This window comes from Prionailurus bengalensis, chromosome A3 (genome assembly GCF_016509475.1).
Source record: "Prionailurus bengalensis isolate Pbe53 chromosome A3, Fcat_Pben_1.1_paternal_pri, whole genome shotgun sequence".
Classification (NCBI taxonomy): domain Eukaryota; kingdom Metazoa; phylum Chordata; class Mammalia; order Carnivora; family Felidae; genus Prionailurus; species Prionailurus bengalensis.
In genome coordinates this window covers 26,530,305-26,550,979 of record NC_057354.1, presented here as the reverse complement: position 1 = coordinate 26,550,979, position 20,675 = coordinate 26,530,305, and the positions used below count along the sequence as shown (strand labels likewise).

General features: G+C 45.4%; 1 protein-coding gene across 2 annotated transcripts in view; it reads left to right on the top strand.

Annotated features, from left to right (window-relative positions):
- KIF3B (kinesin family member 3B) overlaps positions 1-19,411 on the top strand; it is a 42,763-nt gene extending 23,352 nt beyond the window's left edge. For both annotated transcript variants that reach the window (XM_043602609.1, XM_043602610.1), the window contains exons 2-9: positions 567-2,035; positions 5,061-5,162; positions 5,377-5,499; positions 5,618-5,736; positions 11,601-11,714; positions 12,393-12,498; positions 14,911-15,089; positions 15,976-19,411. In XM_043602609.1, the coding sequence (XP_043458544.1) occupies positions 632-2,035; positions 5,061-5,162; positions 5,377-5,499; positions 5,618-5,736; positions 11,601-11,714; positions 12,393-12,498; positions 14,911-15,089; positions 15,976-16,072 (2,244 nt within the window). In that variant the 5' untranslated portion in view covers positions 567-631 and the 3' untranslated portion in view covers positions 16,073-19,411. The remainder of the gene's footprint in view (positions 1-566; positions 2,036-5,060; positions 5,163-5,376; positions 5,500-5,617; positions 5,737-11,600; positions 11,715-12,392; positions 12,499-14,910; positions 15,090-15,975) is intronic.
- The last annotated feature ends 1,264 nt before the right edge of the window (positions 19,412-20,675 follow it).

Sequence of the window (20,675 nt, the reverse complement as noted above, 5' to 3'; positions counted from 1 at the left end):
AGAGAACCAGGGAGACAGAATCTGAAGCAGGCTCCAGGCTCTGCGTTGTCAGCACAGAGCCCGACGCGGGGCTTGAACTCACAGACCACGAGATCATGACTTAAGCCGAAGTTGGACGACTGAGCCACCCAGGCGCCCCTAAAAAAATTTTTTTTAATGTTTGTTTATTCTTGAGAAAGAGAGAGACAGAGCATGAGTGGGAGAGGGGCAGAGAGAGAGAGAGAGAGAGGGAGACACAAAATCTGACGCAGTTTCCAGGCTCTGAGCTATCGGCACAGAGCCTGACATGGGGCTCGGACCCACGAACCGTGAGATCATGACCTGAGCCTACTGAGCCACCCAGGCACCCCTTCAAGTCATTTAATGTAGTCATCAGAAGGTTGGTAAGACAAAGGTGATGTGGGTGTGTCAGGTGCTGTTGAGCAGCCCCCCCCCCCCCCCCCCCCCCCCCCCCCCCCCCCCCCCCCCCCCCCCCCCCCCCCCCCCCCCCCCCCCCCCCCCCCCCCCCCCCCCCCCCCCCCGGTGACAACTGTACTGTCCTTACTTACTTTTGCTTTTTTTTCTAGGACCTTAGCCTCCTGAGACATTTTGGATTCATAGCCCTCAGGGGTTGACCCGGCCAGAGTTCATCATGTCAAAGCTAAAAAGCTCAGAGTCCGTCAGGGTGGTGGTTCGCTGTCGGCCCATGAATGGCAAGGAAAAGGCGGCTTCATATGATAAGGTGGTGGATGTGGATGTGAAGCTGGGGCAGGTATCAGTGAAGAACCCCAAAGGAGTGGCCCACGAAATGCCCAAGACCTTCACCTTCGACGCAGTCTATGACTGGAATGCCAAGCAGTTTGAACTCTATGATGAGACGTTCCGACCACTCGTGGACTCTGTCCTGCAGGGTTTCAATGGGACGATTTTTGCCTATGGACAAACCGGCACTGGGAAAACGTACACGATGGAAGGAGTCCGTGGTGACCCTGAGAAAAGAGGGGTCATCCCTAACTCCTTTGATCATATCTTCACCCATATCTCTCGATCTCAGAATCAACAGTACCTGGTCCGGGCTTCTTACCTGGAGATCTATCAGGAGGAGATCCGAGATCTGCTCTCAAAGGATCAGACCAAAAGGCTTGAGCTCAAAGAGAGGCCTGACACTGGAGTGTATGTGAAAGACCTGTCTTCCTTCGTCACCAAGAGCGTGAAGGAAATAGAGCACGTGATGAATGTGGGGAACCAGAACCGCTCTGTCGGTGCTACCAACATGAACGAGCACAGTTCACGCTCTCATGCAATTTTTGTCATCACCATTGAATGCAGCGAAGTGGGCCTTGATGGAGAAAACCATATCCGTGTAGGGAAATTGAACCTTGTGGATCTTGCTGGCAGCGAACGGCAAGCCAAGACTGGTGCACAAGGAGAAAGATTGAAGGAAGCGACCAAGATCAACCTGTCCCTTTCAGCCTTAGGTAATGTCATCTCTGCCCTGGTAGACGGCAAGAGCACTCACATTCCGTATCGGGACTCAAAGCTTACCAGGCTCCTCCAAGATTCTCTTGGTGGCAATGCTAAAACTGTAATGGTGGCCAACGTGGGACCTGCCTCGTACAACGTAGAAGAGACTCTGACCACTCTGAGATACGCCAACCGTGCCAAAAACATTAAGAACAAGCCAAGGGTCAACGAGGACCCTAAAGATGCCCTCCTTCGAGAATTCCAGGAAGAGATTGCTCGGCTCAAGGCCCAGCTGGAAAAACGGTCCATTGGCAGAAGGAAGAGGCGAGAGAAGCGGAGGGAAGGTGGTGGCAGTGGTGGGGGTGGGGAAGAGGAGGAGGAGGAGGGAGAAGAGGGTGAGGAGGAAGGGGATGATAAGGATGATTACTGGCGGGAACAGCAAGAAAAACTGGAGATTGAGAAGCGGGCCATTGTAGAGGACCACAGCTTGGTTGCAGAGGAGAAGATGAGGCTGCTGAAGGAGAAGGAGAAAAAAATGGAGGACCTGCGACGGGAGAAGGATGCGGCTGAGATGCTGGGCGCCAAAATCAAGGTACCGGACCCCTCCCTGAGGCCCTTTCCTCTTTCAGTGCGTTCTGTTTTCGCCAAAAAAATGAGATGAGGGATGACGTCCCTTTCAGGTTTACGTTCCCAACAGCTTCCAGTGTCCGGTGTCCAGTAAGGATTTGTGGAACTGAAATAAAAACAATTTCTTCAAATTTAAAACACGAAATATTGAATGCATAGGAAGAATAATTTTTATATATGTGCAGGGTATAGAAACCAGCAATAAAACCGACGCCCATGCCCCCCTCCCCGCCCCGCAGTGTGAGAAATAGAACATAACCTGCATCTTTACGAGTTCTTCGTGTCCCCCTCCCCCAGAGGTAAGCATTGTCTTAGGTTTGGTGTTTTATTATTTCCTTACTCTTCTTTATAGTTTTCCCATTTATGTATATATGTCCAAAAAAATAGTTTCGGTTTCACATAATTTTTTACCTTTATATAAATGGGATCTCACGGCTGCAATTTGCTTTTACTTGCTCAACCTTACGTAATGAGATTTGTCCATATTGATGCCTGGAGCTGTGATTCATTCATTATTACCGCTCTGAGAATCATGTGGTATTCCATTCTCCTGATAGTGGGTTGTTTCCATTTTTTGCCACAAGTGTTTTTGTACTTGGCTCCAGGAGAACGTGTATGAGCAAGAATTTCTTATCTGGCGCCATTAGGTCCTTGGGTATGTGCAGTCCTCACTTTACTAGATAATCACAAATCGTTCTCGGAGGTGGCCATGTGAATTGAAGCTTCTGCCAGCACATTATGAGCTTTGGTTGTGCCTCATCCTTACCGGCACTTGTGACTCTCTGACTTTTAATTTTTGTATGTCTGGTGTATATAAAATGGTATCTCATTGTGGCTTTAATATGCAGTGACCTTGTGACACAAGATACAGAACAGTTCCTTATGCCCTTGTAGTCAGCCCCTTCCCTCAACCTCCAACCTCTGTGAGTCACTGGCCAAGTAGCATTCTAGAACGCGGGAACTCCTGTGCATTTTCTTTCTGGTGCCAATGGGCTGGACTCTGGGCTGCCACGGGGCTTTAATGGCAGAGGAGGGGACAGAGCTAACCCTGGCAATCTGACGACCATTGCCTGACCACAAGCCAGAACTGCTCTGAGGTGTTGGGTTCTTTCTTAGTGAATTCACGCAAAATCTGGTTTCAACTCTCAAATGTATCCTTGTTTATTAATTTAAAAATGACAGTGACCTCTTCCTCTCGTCTCCTTTCCCCATCGCTGTATGAAGCCATGCTTTATCTGTGGCTTCACAGTAGCCATTTCACAGAGCTGGGTTCTGTTTTACTTCAGAAGCAGGGGTCTTTTCCAGAGCTTTCAAGACCTGATATGAACATGGAGTCCTATACAACACAAATAGAAGGTCACCTTGTCCTGTGGATTCCGTCACTACAAATGCCACTTCATGCCTCTTCACTCCTGCACTTGAAGTGTTAACAGGGTGTGCCCGTGTTTGGTTTGCATGCTGGGTTTTAGGATCACATCTATTAACCAAGCCCAGGAACACCTAGACGCTCTAAGCAACTTGGGTTAGTTGGGCGACTCTCAGAGGCCAAGTGTGGCAAGACTCAATATAACCTCAAGGTCACATTTTGTTTATGGCAGAATGGTATTACTTCTGTCTCTTGAGATCTCTAGATGCTGTAAAATCATAGGACAAAAGTACTTTAGAGCTGGAAGGAATGTGTGTGTGTGTGTGTGTGTGTGTGTGTGTGTGTGTGTGTGTGGCAAGGGGATGGTTGATAATCCAGTCCAGTCACTTCCAAACAGGCTCAAGGGCTCACTGAAAGATGGCTGTCATTAATGTTCATAAGTTTCTTTAAAACAAGGTTGTGGAGTTTGTGGATTCCATGCTTTTCAGGAGCAAATCATTCCCATGGCTTCAGGGACCATCTAAATGCTCAGGGTGTCCTATCTGTATAGCCAGCCCAGAGCTGTCTAACATCCAAGCCTGATGTCTCTGCCTACTGGACATTTCCAGAGATGACCACGGCCACCCAGAGCCTATTCCTGCCTACCTTTTCTCAGTCAAGCCAGAGCCCTAGGAGTTATCCCTGCTGGCTGTCCCTCATTCTCCCTTAAGGCCCAGTCAGTCCCAAGGCCTCTGAGTCCTGTGCCATCAGCTCTCTTGGACCCATCATCCTCTTTGTTCTCTCCCACCACTGCTGCCCTAGCCCAGGCCTGGATCCTCAAAACAGCCTCCTGTTCTGGTCTCCCTCCACCAGGCCTGTCCTTTTCCAGTCACCCTTCCTGTGGTAGGGGAAGAATGTTTCTAAAACACAAATCTGACTGTGTAACGTTATGCTTAAAGAACAGTCAGTATGATTTGTGTGCTTTGCAGGATCAAGTTTAGTCTTTGAGGTTTTTGAACTGACCCGTAGTTGCTTTGCCAGCTTCACGTATCAGTACTCCCTACCCTACCCTCTCACACACATAACATTTTTGTTTTCTTAGCTAATTCCTATTTTTACCTCAGCGCTCTTGAGACAGGAAGCTTTTCTTGACTCCCTCCAAAAGCCTGAATTCTCTCCCTCCCATGTGCCTCTCCCATTATTGTTGTGTTTTCCTCATGATGGTGTCTGACTCCATAGGGTAAGAGCCTGCTTACTTGTCCGCGGCCCTAGTGAACTCTTTAGCCTTGTGATTTGTATTCAGTTGCATCCCCAGTACCTAGCACGTAGGAGGTACTCAATATGTTTTAGGTAGGGTCAATGCTTGGTCCATACAAACAAAACAAAAAAAAAAAAAAAATTTTTTTTTTTTTTTCAAAGAAAGCTGAAATTCCTGTATGCCTGGGGAAGCTACATCTTCAGTGTTTCTAAGGTAAAGCTCCACAGCGGTGATAGTAAGGACACTGCCGAGCACAGTCTGTGTTCCCCCAGAGTTCACCCCTTTGGCTCAGTCCTGAGCTCGTTATGTTTTACAGGCTTCCCCAGGAGGAGATATGTTCTGAGGGAGATCAGTCACGAGATGGATTCTACTTTTTCTCTCACTCAGGCCATGGAGAGTAAGCTGCTTGTTGGAGGGAAAAATATAGTAGATCACACAAATGAACAGCAGAAAATCCTGGAGCAGAAACGGCAGGAAATCGCAGAGCAGGTGACTTTTCATTCCTTTTTGAGGAGAAGGGGGTGGGATACGGTGCATTAACGCTACAGAGAAAATGTCTCTTGTATTAGATTCTTCAGAAGGAGTGGAAATGAGGTGCTTAGCCCCTTCCTAGCGGGAGACTCTGATCTGGAGCCCCCCAGCCCTGTGTTCTCGTACAGACATTGTCTCTAGGCAAGCTGATGAATTTTGTGATGTTGCTCAGAAACGTCGAGAAAGAGAAATCCAGCAACAGATGGAAAGTCGAGATGAGGAGACCTTGGAACTTAAAGAGACATACAGCTCATTGCAGCAAGAGGTGGACATCAAGACCAAAAAACTCAAGAAGGTATAAAGGAACGAGGCCGGGCAGAGGTGTCTTGAGACTTGGCGGTGGGGAGCGGGTAGGGAAGAACTCTGTTGTCTGGAGGGCTGCCCTCCTCACCGGCCTCTCGCCTCGCTTCCAGCTGTTCTCCAAGCTTCAGGCGGTGAAGGCAGAGATCCATGACCTCCAAGAAGAGCACATCAAGGAGCGTCAGGAGCTGGAGCAGACTCAGAACGAGCTCACCAGGGAGCTGAAACTCAAGTAAGTTCTGGGCCTTTTGTGGCACCCCCAGCCATTTGCTGGGTGGTTGCTTGTTCAGTACGAAACATGTCTCTGAGGACGGGGCCCCTGCCTACTTCTCTCTAGATCATCTCCTGCCACCTTGTCTGTTTTTCTGTTTATTCTTGAGAAAGTCACTTTCTGTCTCTGAATCCCATCTGTTAAGTGAATGACTTCACCAGATGATCTCCAGGTTTCCTTCCACCCTACTTCTTGAAGCTTTTAAAGGCTCCAGCCTCTGTTGACAAGAGGGGATCTTTTATTAACTAGAATTTTCTGAATGGTATAATGAATACCCACCACCCAGATTCATCGATAAACAACCTTTTTTCATTTATCTTTTCATCGAAATATTCTAAAACCTCATGTAATGTTAACCTCATGTTATCTCATTCCTGCATACTTACATATATGATCACAATGCTATTTTAAATTTTTAAAAAAGTTATTTATTTATTTATTGTGAGAGAAACAGTGACAGCATGAGAGGGGGAGGGGCAAGAGAGAGGGAGAGAGAGAATCCCAAGCAGGCTCTGCACCTGTCAGCACAGAGCCCACTGTGGGGCTCAAACTCACAAAACCATGAGATCATGACCTGAACCGAAAGAGAGAGTCAGACGCTTAACCGACTGAGCTACCCAGGTGCCCCCATAATGCTATTTTTAAAAATGCTTTATTGACATGTAATTTACATACCATACAGTTCACCTATTTAAAGTATACAAGTCCGGGGGCACCTGGGTGGCTCAGTTGGTTAAGCGTCTGACTTCAGCTCAGGTCATGAGCTTACCATTTGTGAGTTCGAGACCTGTGTCAGGCTCTGTGCTGACAGCTCAGAGCCTGGAGCCTGCTTCAGATTCTGTGTCTCCCTCTCTCTACCCCTCCCCCACTTGCATTCTGTCTGTCTCTCTCTCAAAAATAAATAAACATTAAAAAAAAATGTTTTTTAAAGTATACAAGTTGGGGTGCCTGGGTGGATCAATTGTTTAAGCACCTGACTCTCGATCTTAGCTCAGATATTGGTCTCAGGGTTGTGAGTTCAAGCCCCATGTTGGGCTCTGTGCTGGACGTGAAGCCTACTTAAAAAAAAAAAAGGTATATAAGTCTACAGGGTTGTAAAACCATCATCACAATCTGATTTCAGAACATTTTTGTGTCCCCGTTTCTCCCCAAGGAAACCCTGTATCAGCAGTCATTCCTTGTTACCTGCCTCCCCCACCCTAGCCCTAAGTACCTACTCATCTACTATCTTATAAATTTGTCTATTCTGGACATTTCATATGAATGGAATCCTATATGTGGCCTTTTGTGACTGGTTTCTTTCACTTATCATGTTTTCAAGGATCATCCTTGAATGTAGCATGTCAGGACTTCCTTCTTTTTTATGGCTGAATGGTAATGGATAGTATGGATATACACACATTTCATTTATCAGTTGATGGACATTTGGGCTCTTTCCCTTCTTTGGCTATTATGGATGCTGCTGCTGTGAACATTCATGGACAAGTTTTTGCATGGACATGTTTTCATCTCTCTGGGATATTTACCTAGGAGTGGAATTGTTTACGTTGTACAGTAACTCTGTGTTTAACTGTTGGAGGAACTGCCAGACTGTTTTGAATGGCTGCATCGTTTTATATTTCCACCACCAATTTCTCCACATCCTTGTTGACACTTGTCACTGTCTGTCTTTCTGAGTGTAGCCATCCTAATGGGTGTGAAGTAGTATCTCTCTGTGATTTTGATTTGCATTTCTGTAATGACTAACCATGTGGAACATCTTTTCATGTGCTGTCTAGCCATTTGCATATCTTCTTTGGAGAAAAGCCTGTTCAAATCCTTCACCCATGTTAAAATTGGGTTATTTATTGGGTCTTTTTATTATTGAGCTACAAGAGTTCTTTATATATTCTGGCAAAAGTCCCTTATCAGATTCGTGGTTTGCAGGTATTTTCGCCCATTCTGTGGTTGCCTTTTCATTTTCTTTATGGTATTTTGTTTGCGGCACAAAAGACTCATCATGAGGTAGTCCAATCTATCTGTGTTTTCTTTTGTCGCTTTAACTTTTGGTATTGTGTCTATATTTTCCTATTTTGGGCATTGTGTATAAATTTATAATGGAATAAGGTGGCCATTTGTTGTTGTTCTTGTTTTTTTATTTTTTTTAGATTTTTTTAAGATTTATTTATTTTTGGGGCGCCTGGGTGGCTCAGTCGGTTAAGCGGCCAACTTCGGCTCAGGTCATGATCTCTCTGTCAGTGAGTTCAAGCCCTGCGTCGGGCTCTGTGCTGACCGCTCAGAGCCTGGAGCCTGTTTCAGATTCTGTGTCTCCCTCTCTCTGACCCTCCCCCGTTCATGCTCTGTCTCTATCTCAAAAATAAATAAAAACGTTAAAAAAAACATTAAAAAAAAAAGATTTATTTATTTTTGAGAGATGGAGTGTGAGCTGGGGAGGAGCAGAGAGAGAGGGAGACACAGAATCTGAAGCAGGCTCCAGGCTCTGAGCTGTCAGCACAGAGCCCGACGTGAGGCTTGAACTCACAAACCGCGAGATCATGACCTGAGCTAAAGTCAGACGCTTAACTGGCTGAGCCACACAGGCACCTCATGTTGTTGTTGTTGTTCTTGTTGTTGTTGTTATCGTTGTTGTTTTTTAATGTTTATTTATTTTTGAGAGAGGGGGAGGGGGAGACACAATGTGAACAGGGGAGGGGCAGAAAGAGAGGGAGACACAGAATCCAAAGCAGGCTCTAGGCTCTGAGCTGTCAGCACGGAGCTGGATGCAGGGCTCAAACTTGAGAACCATGAGATCATGACCTGAGCCAAAGTCGGATGCTTAACCGACTGAGCCACCCAGGCGCCCCACATGTTGTTGTTTTTTTAATGTGGCCATTTGTGGCTGGCTTCTTTCACTTGGTATAGTGTTTTTAAGGATCATACGTGTTCTAGCACATACCGATATTTCATTCTTTTTTATGGTTGAATAATATTGTATGAATACATCACATTTTAGTTTTTCATTCACGAGTTGATAGACCTTTGGACTGTTTCTGTCTTTTAGCTATTAGGAATACTACTGTTATGAACATTTGTGTACAAGTTTTATTGTGGACTTATGTTTTCAATTCTGTTGGGTCATCTTAGAGTCCTAAAGTCTTAGGTCTTACATTTAAGTCTATGATCCATTTTGAGTTAGTTTTTGTGTATAGTCTGAAGTAGTGTTCCAAGTGCATTCTTTTGCATGTGGATATCCAGTTGTCCCAGCACCATTTATATAATTTTTTTTTAAGTTTGTTTATTTATTTTGAGGGAGCATGAGCAGGGGAGGGGCAGAGAGAGAGGGAAAGAGAGAGAATCCCAAGCAGGCTCCACACTGCCAGCGCAGAGCCCGACTTGGGGCTTGAACTCACAAAACTGTGAGATAATGACCTGAGCTGAAACCAAGAGCTGGACACTTAACTGACGGAGCCACCCAGGTGCCCCTCTAGCACCATTTATTGAAAGGGTCTTCATTCAGTGTCTTTGAACCCTTGTTGAAAATCAGTTGACCATAAATGTAAGGGTTTATTTCTGAACTCTCAATATTGTTCCATTGATCTTTTTGTATGTCTTTATGCCAATACCATGCTGCCTTGATTACTGTAGCTTTGTAGTAAGTTGTCCTCCGACTTTGTTGTTCTTTTTCAAGATTGTTTTGGTTATTCAGGGTTTCTTGCATTTCCATATATATTTTAAGATCAGCTTGTCAATTTCTGTGAAAAAGCCAGCTGGGATTTTGATAAGGATTGTGTTGAATCTAGACATCCATTTGGAGAGTATTGTCATCTTAACGGTTAAGTCTTTTGATCCATGAATATGGGATGTCTTTTTATTTATTTAGATCTCCTTTACTTTCTCTTTTTAAATATAATTTTAATGTTTATTTGTTTTTGAGAGAGAGAGAGAGTGTGTATGTGTGTGAGCAAGGGAAGGGCAGAGAGAGAGGAGGGTAGAGGATCCGAAGCGAGCTCTGCTATGACAGCAGAGAGCCCTATGTGGGGCTCGAACTCATGAACTGTGAGATCATGACCTGAGCCAAAGTCGAGGCTTAACCAACTGAGCCACCCAGGCGCCCCAAAAAGATCGTCTTTTTCTGTTAAGAATGTTTTGTAGTTTTCAGTGCAAAAGTCTTTGTGCTTTTTTTTTTTTTAATTTTTGTTTTAATCTTAATTTTTTTGTGTGAGAGAGAGACAGAGTGTGAGTGGGGAAGGAACAGAAAGAGAGGGAGACACATAATCCAAAGCAGGCTCCAGGCTCTGAGCTGTCAGCACAGAGCCCTACCTGGGGCTCGAACTCATAAACCTCGAGTTCATGACCTGAGCCAAAGTCGGATGCTTAACTGACTGAACCACCCAGGCCCCCTGCACTTCTTTTGATAAATGTATACCTAAGTTTGTTTTTTTCTTTGTTATTGTATATGGAATTGTTTTCTTTAAAAACATTTTTTTAACATTTATTTATTTTTGAGAGACAGAGACAGAGCATGAGTGGGGGAGGGGCAGAGAGAGAGGGAGACAAAGAATCTGAGGCAGGCTCTAGGCTCCGAGTTTCAGCACAGAGCCTGATGGGGGGCTTGAACCCACAAACAGTGAGATCATGACCTTAGCTGAGCCACCCAGGCACCCCAACCCCTGGGGTTTTTCTTTAAAGACCTCTTCAGAGGGATTCTTTTCATGACCAAGTTTTAAATTTGGAAGGAGCCCTTAAAATTAAGTGAGTCTGCCCTCTTTCTGGGTATGTACCCCTAGGAAAAAAAAATCAGAACAGGATATGTCAAACTATTAATAATAACTATCTCTGGATGGTGAAATTATATGTAATTGTATTTTTCACATTTTCTACCGTAAATAGTAGCTTTAAAATCAGAAAAAAATACAATATATGTCATGAAAAACAATTTCTTACATGTGTCAAATAAAATGAATAGAAAATTTAATCTCTCTGAAATATTTTTTCCCTAGGGAAGCCATTTTCATTGTTATTTCTCTTATTTATATCTTTTGAATAAACAGTGAGTCAGCCTCTTTCTCAAGGTCAGTACCCTCCACCTCCACCTCCACCTCAGTGGTGTTTGTTGTGTGTCTCTCCCAGTTAACACCCCTTTGGCATTGTTCTGTCCTGAGGTTTTGAAAGCCTGAATACAGAGATGTGGCAGGGGACAGTTATCACCATGGAGAGACACAACCCAGTGGGTTCCAGTTTCATTGTTTGCCATGTTCCCTGGCACTTCTGAGGCAAAGACTCTTCTCAGGAAGAGGTCTTTATTCTCAGTGGTCTAAGGGACTGAAATCCACTCAGTCTTGCTCTGTGTCCTAGTGATTGGAACAGAGAGCTTTCTAGCTTGGGCAACAACCCATGGGATTAGAAGAAGGCCGTTTAATTCCTAATCGGTTTTCTGTATTTTGGAAGTTAATGTGCTGGGTTGGCAGTCCCAGTGGCCCTCTAGAAGACACTTAAGATAGCACACGTTCACTTCGATACGGCCCAGGCATGGTCACTTTTCTGCAGTCCTTTCACCTTCTCAAGCCGCTTCTCCTCGGGCAGAAGTAGCCTCCCTGTAGTCCTAGGGCAGCCCACTGTCGGGACCTGTCACAGCTAAGACGGCTGCACCATTACCTCACCGAGTGTCATTCATCTCTGTATGCCAGCTCTCTGTATGATGGTGGGCCCATCGTGCCTGCCCAGTAAATGTTTGCTGAGTGGCTTGACTCTCATCTAATGACCTCCTACACATGGGACCAGGTAGCCAGTACTCCATCTGCATTCTTTCTCTACCTGTGTTCACTCATGTATGTGTGTTCTTACAGGCATCTTATTATAGAAAACTTTATCCCCCTGGAAGAAAAAAGTAAAATTATGAATAGATCCTTCTTTGACGAAGAGGAAGACCATTGGAAATTACATCCTATAACCAGACTGGAGTAAGTCCCTACTGACTTTAAGGTGGGGAGGAGGGGAAGAATGTTGGCAAGCTGGGCCTTGGCCCGAGGGGTTTGGTGAGAACACAGTGTGAATCATTTGAATTGGAACCAGCCACATCTCTGATTCTGTGACTGCCAAGGTCCCCGAAGTAAAAGACGGCAGAGTGGTGTTAGGAATTGGGAGACTATCCCAGTGAACTCACACCCTTTCCCAAATTCCTGAATTTCCGCTTCCTGAGCTGTCAGGTGAAGTGTGCTAGGCCAGGTGAGGGGCAGTACCTAGGTGCCCTCTTGTGTGGCAGTCTGGTGGGGTGATGGGGGGGATTTTCAGTCTGAGCCTGGGTCTTGCTGGAATCATGGGAGACTGTCTGCCGGGGACACGGGGGCGGGGAATATTGACAGCCATGTTTTACGCCTGCCACCTAAGAACTGGACGATGACTCACCCCTTCCAGCTTAAGAGATGCAGGACACTAAGCATTTGGATCGGAATGTGGCTCAAACAGAAAATAGCAGCAGCTCCTGCCCCATTCGCCTGGCAGCCTTCAGTCCAGGGCTTCACTTGGTTCAGGTTCTGTCTAAATAAGCTCAGTGTCTTCTGAGAGTTGGTTCCACAGGATGATCCTGGGACTGTGGGACACACTCCAGCCAGGCTTTAACCACTGCAGTCCATTTCCAGGAACCAGCAGATGATGAAGCGGCCAGTCTCAGCTGTGGGATATAAGAGGCCTTTGAGCCAACACGCAAGAATGTCCATGATGATTCGTCCAGAGGCCCGATACAGGGTGAGAAGATCATCCATGTGTTTCTCCCCTCTCTCTTTTCGAGGAGTTTAGATTTATGTAAACTCTTACGCACCATTCTGCAAAGTTACAGAGTTTGTATCCTGACTCTTTGCAGAGGTTTCTGAGGACATTTATATTAACATAACAATGATGCCAAATAGTAAAGCAATATACTAAATAAATAACAACTAAAAAGAACAAATTATTATGAATAAAAAGGTAAAATCAAATGAGATTTAGAAAACTAGGACTAGGGAAGGAGGAGAGTACAAGCACACTGTCCTAATGGCCGATAAACATCAACACTAAGCCTGCAAATGGTTCTGTGCTAATGCTGGAGGGAATGCAGGTGTGTCATGACTGGAGATGAGTTAAAGAACTTCTGGTACGTCCATTTAACAGAATGTGGCTCAGTCAGGTAGTCATTTCAAGTGACATAATTGAGGACTATTTAACGACCCAAACATATTTTACAATAATAATATTGTACGAGGTGCTATTTATAAGTGCTTGCTGTATGCCAGGCATGTACTCAGCGTTTTAGTGGTTTCTCTCATTGAACCCTCCCACCTCCTCTATGCAGCAGGTCCTGTGGATGAACCAGGAGACACAATGTATTATTAAGCTGTAAAACAATTGGTGCTAGAGATTTACATATGAATCGAACCAGCTGCAAAATATATCAAAATGTGAACTGATTACCTCTGGTTAATGGAAGTGCACTCAATTTAAATTGCCTTCTTTTTGCTTATCTATATTTTAAAAAAAAAATTTTTTTTTCAACGTTTATTTATTTTGGGGACAGAGAGAGACAGAGCATGAGCAGGGGAGGGGCAGAGAGAGAGGGAGACACAGAATCAGAAACAGGCTCCAGGCTCTGAGCCATCAGCCCAGAGCCTGACGCGGGGCTCGAACTCATAGAGCGCGAGATCGTGACCTGGCTGAAGTCAGACGCTCAACTGACTGCGCCACCCAGGCGCCCCTATATTTTAAAGTTTATTTATTTTGAGAGAGAGAGAGAGAGAGAGAGAACAAGTATGTGTGTGTGCGCGCACGCACACACATATACACACACATAACACACACACACGTGAGCAGGGGGAGGCACAGAGAGAGAGGAGAGAGAGAAAATCCCAAGCAGGCGCTATGTGGGCCTTTATCTCACGAAACGTGAAATCAGGACCCAAGCCAAAATCAAGAGTCGGCTGCTTAACCGACTGAGCCACCCAGGCGCCCTTGCTTATCTGTATTTTATATTGGTGGGGAACCTGTATTATTTTTTTTTAATGAAAGATTTTCACTTGAGAACTTTAAACTGTTTTTGAGTCCCTTGGCCACCAGAGCAAAACAGATGGGGATTAATTAGTTCATCAGGTGCTGTTTCTCCTGGCATCGAGTTATTTAAAATAAAGGAAGCAAAAGCAGAAAAGATACATCCAGTGGAGTTTTCTATAGTGGAAGGTGAATGATGTATCAGGTGGAATCCTCAGAAGCATTTTTTTTTTTTGTAGTAGTTTCAGAGGGTGTACACCTTGTCCATTATTTCATGTCTCAAAACAGTATGATTTCAAAGCCTACAAATCAAAACATGTAGGTTTCCAGGGGCCTAACCTGATCCAAAGGTAGAATTTAAGGCAGTGGCTCTCAGATGTTGTTAGCAATGGACCCACTCCATTAAGAGAGATTTTAAGCAGCATCTCCATATATAAAGTGGATCGAGGGAGCCACTCCATCTCCCCACCTTCTCCCTGCAGTGGCAACCTCCTGCCCCCTCTGGGGCTCTGGGGCTTGGACTCCACTGGGTAGGAGGACCTGGAGGAGGAGATGTGTACCATAGGTGTTCTTCCCTCTACACACTCATCTCGGTGTGTGGGAGCCAGGGAAAGGCCCGCCACAGGATATCAGCTGAGGGAATCCAGCCATAAGGCCAGTTATGAGGCAGGACCCAGTACGACTTTGAAATGTGGTTATATATGCCACACAACTGCCACACACTCTCCATATATGTGCTCCAGGCCTGTCTCCTCCCCAGAAGGTTCATCAGAGCTGCTGTGGGTGGTGAGATGATCAGTGATTATGATCTTCTTCTTTATATTTCCTTATATTTTCCCATTGTTTGCAGTAAATGGGTTCTACTCTTTTCCCTGATTATTCCCCTTAGGGTATAATATATGTTCATTGTTTAAAAAAATTCTTTTTTAAGGAACTAAAGGAAAGCCTAGAGAAGAAGATAAAAATCATCTGTACCATCACCAGGAAAAAAAGTTATAAAACTGTGTCTCTACAGGCTCTTGGTAGGCTCTGAGTAGCAAGAAATGTGCAGTTCTGTTTTTTGGAGGGGGGGCGGTCTAGATTGCTTGTGCTGTGTCTGATCGGAAGCCAGCCTCACTGGTTATGGCTCTGTTTCTGCAGGCAGAAAACATCGTGCTGTTAGAGCTGGACATGCCCAGCCGGACCACCAGAGACTATGAGGGCCCCGCCATCGCTCCCAAAGTCCAGGCTGCCCTGGACGCAGCTCTGCAGGACGAAGATGAGATACAGGTGGATGCGTCATCCTTTGAAAGCACTACAAATAAGAAATCCAAGGCCAGGTGAGTGACTTTTGATGACCTGTGGTTAAACAGAACATGTTTGAACAAGGACAAACGAAGGCTGAGGTTTATCGTGGAAGGCTTCACAGAACATGCCAGAAAGTATTGCCATATTGCTCCTGTGTTTATTATTTGTTCCACAAATATTTATGACTCAGGCATTATGCCAGGTGTTATGAATACCAGAATGCCCGATGTGCCCAGTTCCTGCCATAAGGATCGTGGGTTCTAGTGAAGCAGGGGGCAGTTCTTTGGTCCCCACCAGGTACTAGGCAGTTCTGAGTGCTTAAAAAAAAATTCTCTTCATGATTTCCTGCAAAGACTTAAAAGGGAAATATTATCATCAATCCCATTTTACAGTTTAGAAAACGGAGTCTTAGAGAGTTTGAGAAAGTAGCCACATTCAAGGATGTAAGTACAAAGCCAAGGTTTAAACCTCGGTGTGTCTGAATCCACCCAGGCTCTGAACCTCAGTGCTGAATTGACTTCATTTAAATAACCTGTTGAATAACCAAGTACTTAATTTGATGCTAAATTATAAATTCTACCTTATTAAATTTTGGATTAGAAGTTTAAGGAAAACAAATGGGTAAAAAAGCAAAAATGGAAGAAATTCTACCTGCACACTTAATATTTTTTACCAATTCGGAGAAGACAGTCAAGATCTGATTTAAATGGAAGAACAGTTTCTGAGAACCAGGTCCCTTCCCTGAGCTGTCACACCCTGGCCACGCACTGAGGGTCAGGCGCTGCCTGACAGTTGAACGTATACAGGCTCTCAGGCCATTAAGGAAAGGCTCAGGGTCCTTGATGAGGTAAGGCATCTGATCTGTGTCGAAGATAGAGGCAGGGATGTGAAATGTAAACATGTGCTTGACCTTTGCAGGCCCAAAAGCGGAAGGAAGTCGGGACCCTCCTCCTCTTCCTCAGGAACCCCCGCATCTCAGCTTTACCCACAGTCTCGAGGGCTGGTTCCAAAATAAAGCCAGTCCCTCCTCTCCCAGGGTGTAAATAGCATTTGCCTTCTGAGAGAAGAGACAAGCAAAAACCCGCCGAGAGGACTCAAGCCCAAACTCAGAACCGTGCCCCTGGGGAGAAGCTATGGCCTCTTTGCAGATGAACCACCTGAATCTGGTTGAAATGTGCTGGTCCTCATCTGGCACTCAGCAACTCTGGGAAACGCCCTTTAATTAGCATCTCAGAAATGCATGGGTAAGGTAAAGTGTGATAGTCCAAGTGGAAAGCAAGAGAATGACCAGTGACCTTGCTTCCCCTCTCCCTTGCCTTCTCCTCTCCCTTTGCTTAACCTCCCTTCCTCTCACCTCTCCTTTTCTAGCTTATTCTTTGTACTGAGCTCCTTTCTTAGTGAACATCAGGGCAGAATCGGGAGTCACCTGAGCAGGACCAAGTCTTTGGAGCCTCAGGATAAAATGACAGTGAGGTTGAAAAGTAAACGCCCTAGAACTTGAATAGGTGCTTGTTCCTGTGGGGGGAATGAGAATTCTCTCATGGATCCAAGCCCCCGATAGGCATGATCCGAGCACCTCAGTAAGAAGGGGATCTGTCGTTCAGGAACTGCTGAATAAGGAAACGTTTTCCAAGAATGTTGGAAGCAATAGAAATAACATTCCCTTTGCCTCCTTGGAGAGTTTAGGGAAAACAGCTTCTTAAAAACCTTAAAACCACGACCATCCTGTCAAAGACGTAAATCTGTAAGCTGATGCCACATCCATACACTATGTCACTTTACTCTTCATCTGTCACCATCTTTTCCCTTGCACGCATCCTCTGAGTGTCCCTGCCCAGGCCCATCCTCTGCCTCCAGAGCATGCTCAGCCGTGGGCCTGTTTTGTGGGAAAAGGGAGGTTGGCTCTGCTTTGTCTGGTGGGACAAGAGTTGGGGGAACGAGACATACAGTGGCACTTTTGAATTCCCCATTTTGTTCCATATTTGCTTAAGGGTGACCAGGCAGTGCAGAGACAGAGACGTGAGACTCGGGGCAGTGGGAGAGGAAGATATAATGGACGGGAGCAAAGGAGTCCTGCCTGCCTTCAGCAGAACACCTAGAACTGTGGCTCCCTGCAGCCAGAGCCCAAGGTTGGGGCCAGGAGTGGCGACGCGATTGAATAGGCTCAGAGGAGAGAGTTAGGAATTCCCCTTTACATATACTAGTTTGGTCTGTAAGTTTTAGTTCTTTGTATTATTGAAATTCAAAGCTTCATTTTATGTTGGTCATTAGGTGAATGTTACTCATTTCTGCCCGCGCCCCCCCACCCCAGAGCGGCTCATAAGTGTGTGTGGGTGTGCAAGCACAGTGGTGCCTGTGTTCTTTGAGTGTGTCCATGTGTGTCTGTAAGAGAGAGACCAAGGACTTGTCCAGTTTTAGAAATACACTAATGTGCAGTTGTTGCCTTTGTCTGTATTAAAGGCCCATTGACTGACTAATCCAGGCTGGATGCGCTCCCATGTGAGTGTCTGAGTCCACGAGCCAAGCCTAAGGAGACAATAGGAGTCCCCAGGTTGGCCACCCTGGTGCACCTTGCTGGCACGGTGCCCCAGGAAAGTGGCGACTCAGGTGGGCCTTGAGTTCTATTTTAACTCTGCTGCTGAGTTCCCAGGGCACATTTCTGGATCAGAGCCTGTGGGAAAGAGGAGGTACCAAGTGCAATGTCTTAGCAGTCTACAAATGGAGATCTGGCATCTGGCAGCTTATCTCCTGTTTAGTTACCATTCTTTCTGAACCTGGGGCCCTTGTCAGCAATTCCCAGAGCACAATGGAGCCTTCCCTCATCTTTCTCGGGATCAAACCCTGCTTCCTATTTAAGATTTACCTGTTTGAGTAGGAACCAAATGATGAGGTGGATAGTCTAAGATGGTTGTCTGCCAGTTGCACCTGTCTCTCGCACCACATTCCCTCACAGCTAGTCTGAATTCCATAGGCAGAAAATGTTCATCTAGCAAATCTGAGACCTGAACACCGCAGTTAACACTGTACCTTAATACTGATGTCTCAAGGTGGTTGTTCTGAGCAAGGGTGGTTGAGTGACCGTGGGACTCTTCTAAGAAGGTGAAAGAAGAAAGGCAAGTGACAGGCAGGATTATTAAAACAAGCTTGCCTTACACGCAGCTGTGTTCGTCTGGCAGCCTGTGAAAACAAAGTAGAACACCTGTGAGGAGGCGAAGCTGTCCCTCCCCAAGCAGTCTCCGGTGCTTTTCTTCTCTCCAAATGGATCCGATAAATATTTGAATAGAGCAGACAGGAGAGTGTCTTATTGCTACCAGGAAGCTGCTGCTTTGGGCTCTGAACTGAGCCAGCTGTGTAGAGGACCGACCTGGTTTTTGCGTCTGTAGTCATGCTAGAATGTTCCCAGCCATCTGAGGGTCTTCACGCCAGCAGCAGCTAGTGAAGTGTGGAAGCAAGTCTGAACAGGATCTAAGAAGATCATCTGGGAGAAGGAGTTTGAGACTGTGTGCGCAACCCCCATCCAGCCCCCTTTTGCTCTGATCAATAGGAATGTATCTGGCTTCATATTTTCAAGTCCCGTGTCTCCCAGGTCCCTGGATTCAGAGCCCACGGCCACAAATCATAGGCATGAAGCACTTTCTTGAGACTCTGACCTAATGTTGGATTGTTCCCCGTCGAATGCCTGCATGCTGCTTGAATTGTACCACCCACACCTCCATGACCAAGGGCGTCAGAGAGTTCTGCAGTTCAGGCCTGGGCCACTCTCTGCTTTTCCTGTCTGACTCTTGTAAGTCCTCCCTCACTGAATGTAGAATTGTCGCCAAGTTTTTGAGAAGTGTCGATTCCCTGTGAACATGGGATATCAGTTCTGCCTCACGTTTCCCACTCACGGTCGAGGCTCGCTGTAAACAACACCTTGGGCCATCGCAACACCATCAGTGGACAAAAATGGGGCTATTAATACACTCTAAAAGCCATAATCAAAATGCTCAGAAGGAACTGGATACGGACAGTGGGCCTGGCTGTTGTCTACTGCGCAAGGTTTTGCCTGGCACTGTTTGGAAATCTGCCACCTTTCTCCCAGCCTTTGTTTTCTTGAATGAAATGCTTTTGAGATTATTTATGAAAAGAGTGATCCTGGAGCAGGCAGGAGGCAGTGGGCTTTATGGCTCTTTGGAGTTGCTATTGATCTTGACCTTCTCTTTGGCTACCTTTAGACAAAGAATATGCCAATACTTGGGGCTCTAAGTTTTACAATTGATATTTATTTGTATCATCTCTTTGTCTAGGAATGTAAAAGTGATTCTAAACTAAGATGTGTAATAAAAATCAATCAGATTTATTGTACCTACAAAAAGGTGTCCTCATAAATGACTAACGCTTTTGAAAATGACAAGCCCTTGGCTGACACACTGCCACTTTCTTTAAACATTTACAATTTTCCGGTGAAAGGAGGGTGGGAGTGGAAAATAAAGATTGAGTTGGAATGCTGGCATTACAAAAAAAATAGCAACAGGTAAAGGGACATAAAATGAAGAAAGAGCGACAAAGAAACGCCTCACATGGTTTTCCATGGAGGCTCCTGAGATAGGCCTGGGCAATAGGCATGACATTTCTTTTAACTTTTGTGTTTTGTGTTTAAAATTTTGTTAAGTTTGTTTCATATTATATTTTAAAATGTGTCCTTTTTTTTTTTTTTTTTTTTTTAAACACAAACGTATTTTATGTTCTTTACCATCAGGTAAAAAAAGAAATACCAGAAATGGGCCACGTGTCGGTCTTGTGGTCCGTCATACACTCAGACCTCTTGGAGTGTCCCCCCAGAGGGTTGAGAAGGGAAGCACAGAACCTGGACTCTGAGCTGGGTTTGAGTTCTGGTTGTGTTTGCTTACTAGCTATGTGACTATGAGGAATTTAATTTACCTCTTGGGCTGCCTGGGTGGCTCAACTGGTTGAGCGACCAATTCTTGGTTTCGGCTCAGGTCAAGATCTCACGGTTCGTGAGTTCGAGCCCTGCCTCAGTTAGCCCCACATCAAGGTCTGTGCTGACAGTGTAGAGCCTGTTTGGGATTCTTTCTCTCTCCCTCTCTCTGCCCCTCCCCTGCTCCTGCTCTCTCTCTCTCTCTCTCTCTCTCTCTCTCTCTCTCTGAAAATAAATAAACTTTAAAAAAAGAAATTTAAAAATCCCTTTAAACAAATAATAATTTACCTCTCTGAACCTTGGTGTCCTTGTCTATAAAATGGGGTAGTAATACCCACCTGCCAGGGCCATTATGAAGATTAGCAGTGCATTTAAAGCAGCAGCACACAAGTATGTGGAGCAGAGCAGCCATTTTAAAATGTGGTTATTGCTGTGATGGGGCCCTGTGTTCAGAAGACACTATGAACAGTGTGTTCAGCAATGACTGGGCATGTGTAGAAAATCCTAGGCCTTTCCAGACAAACTGCTAACCATTTAACAAATATGTGTTAAGTACCTGCTATGTGCCACACTATTCTGGGCCCTGGATATATAGATGTGAGCAAGACTGTCTTGGTCCCTGGCCACATAGAACTTGTACTTTGATGGAGAGGGAGGCAAGCTGAGTGTTAAAATGCACACAAGTGTACAATTACACATT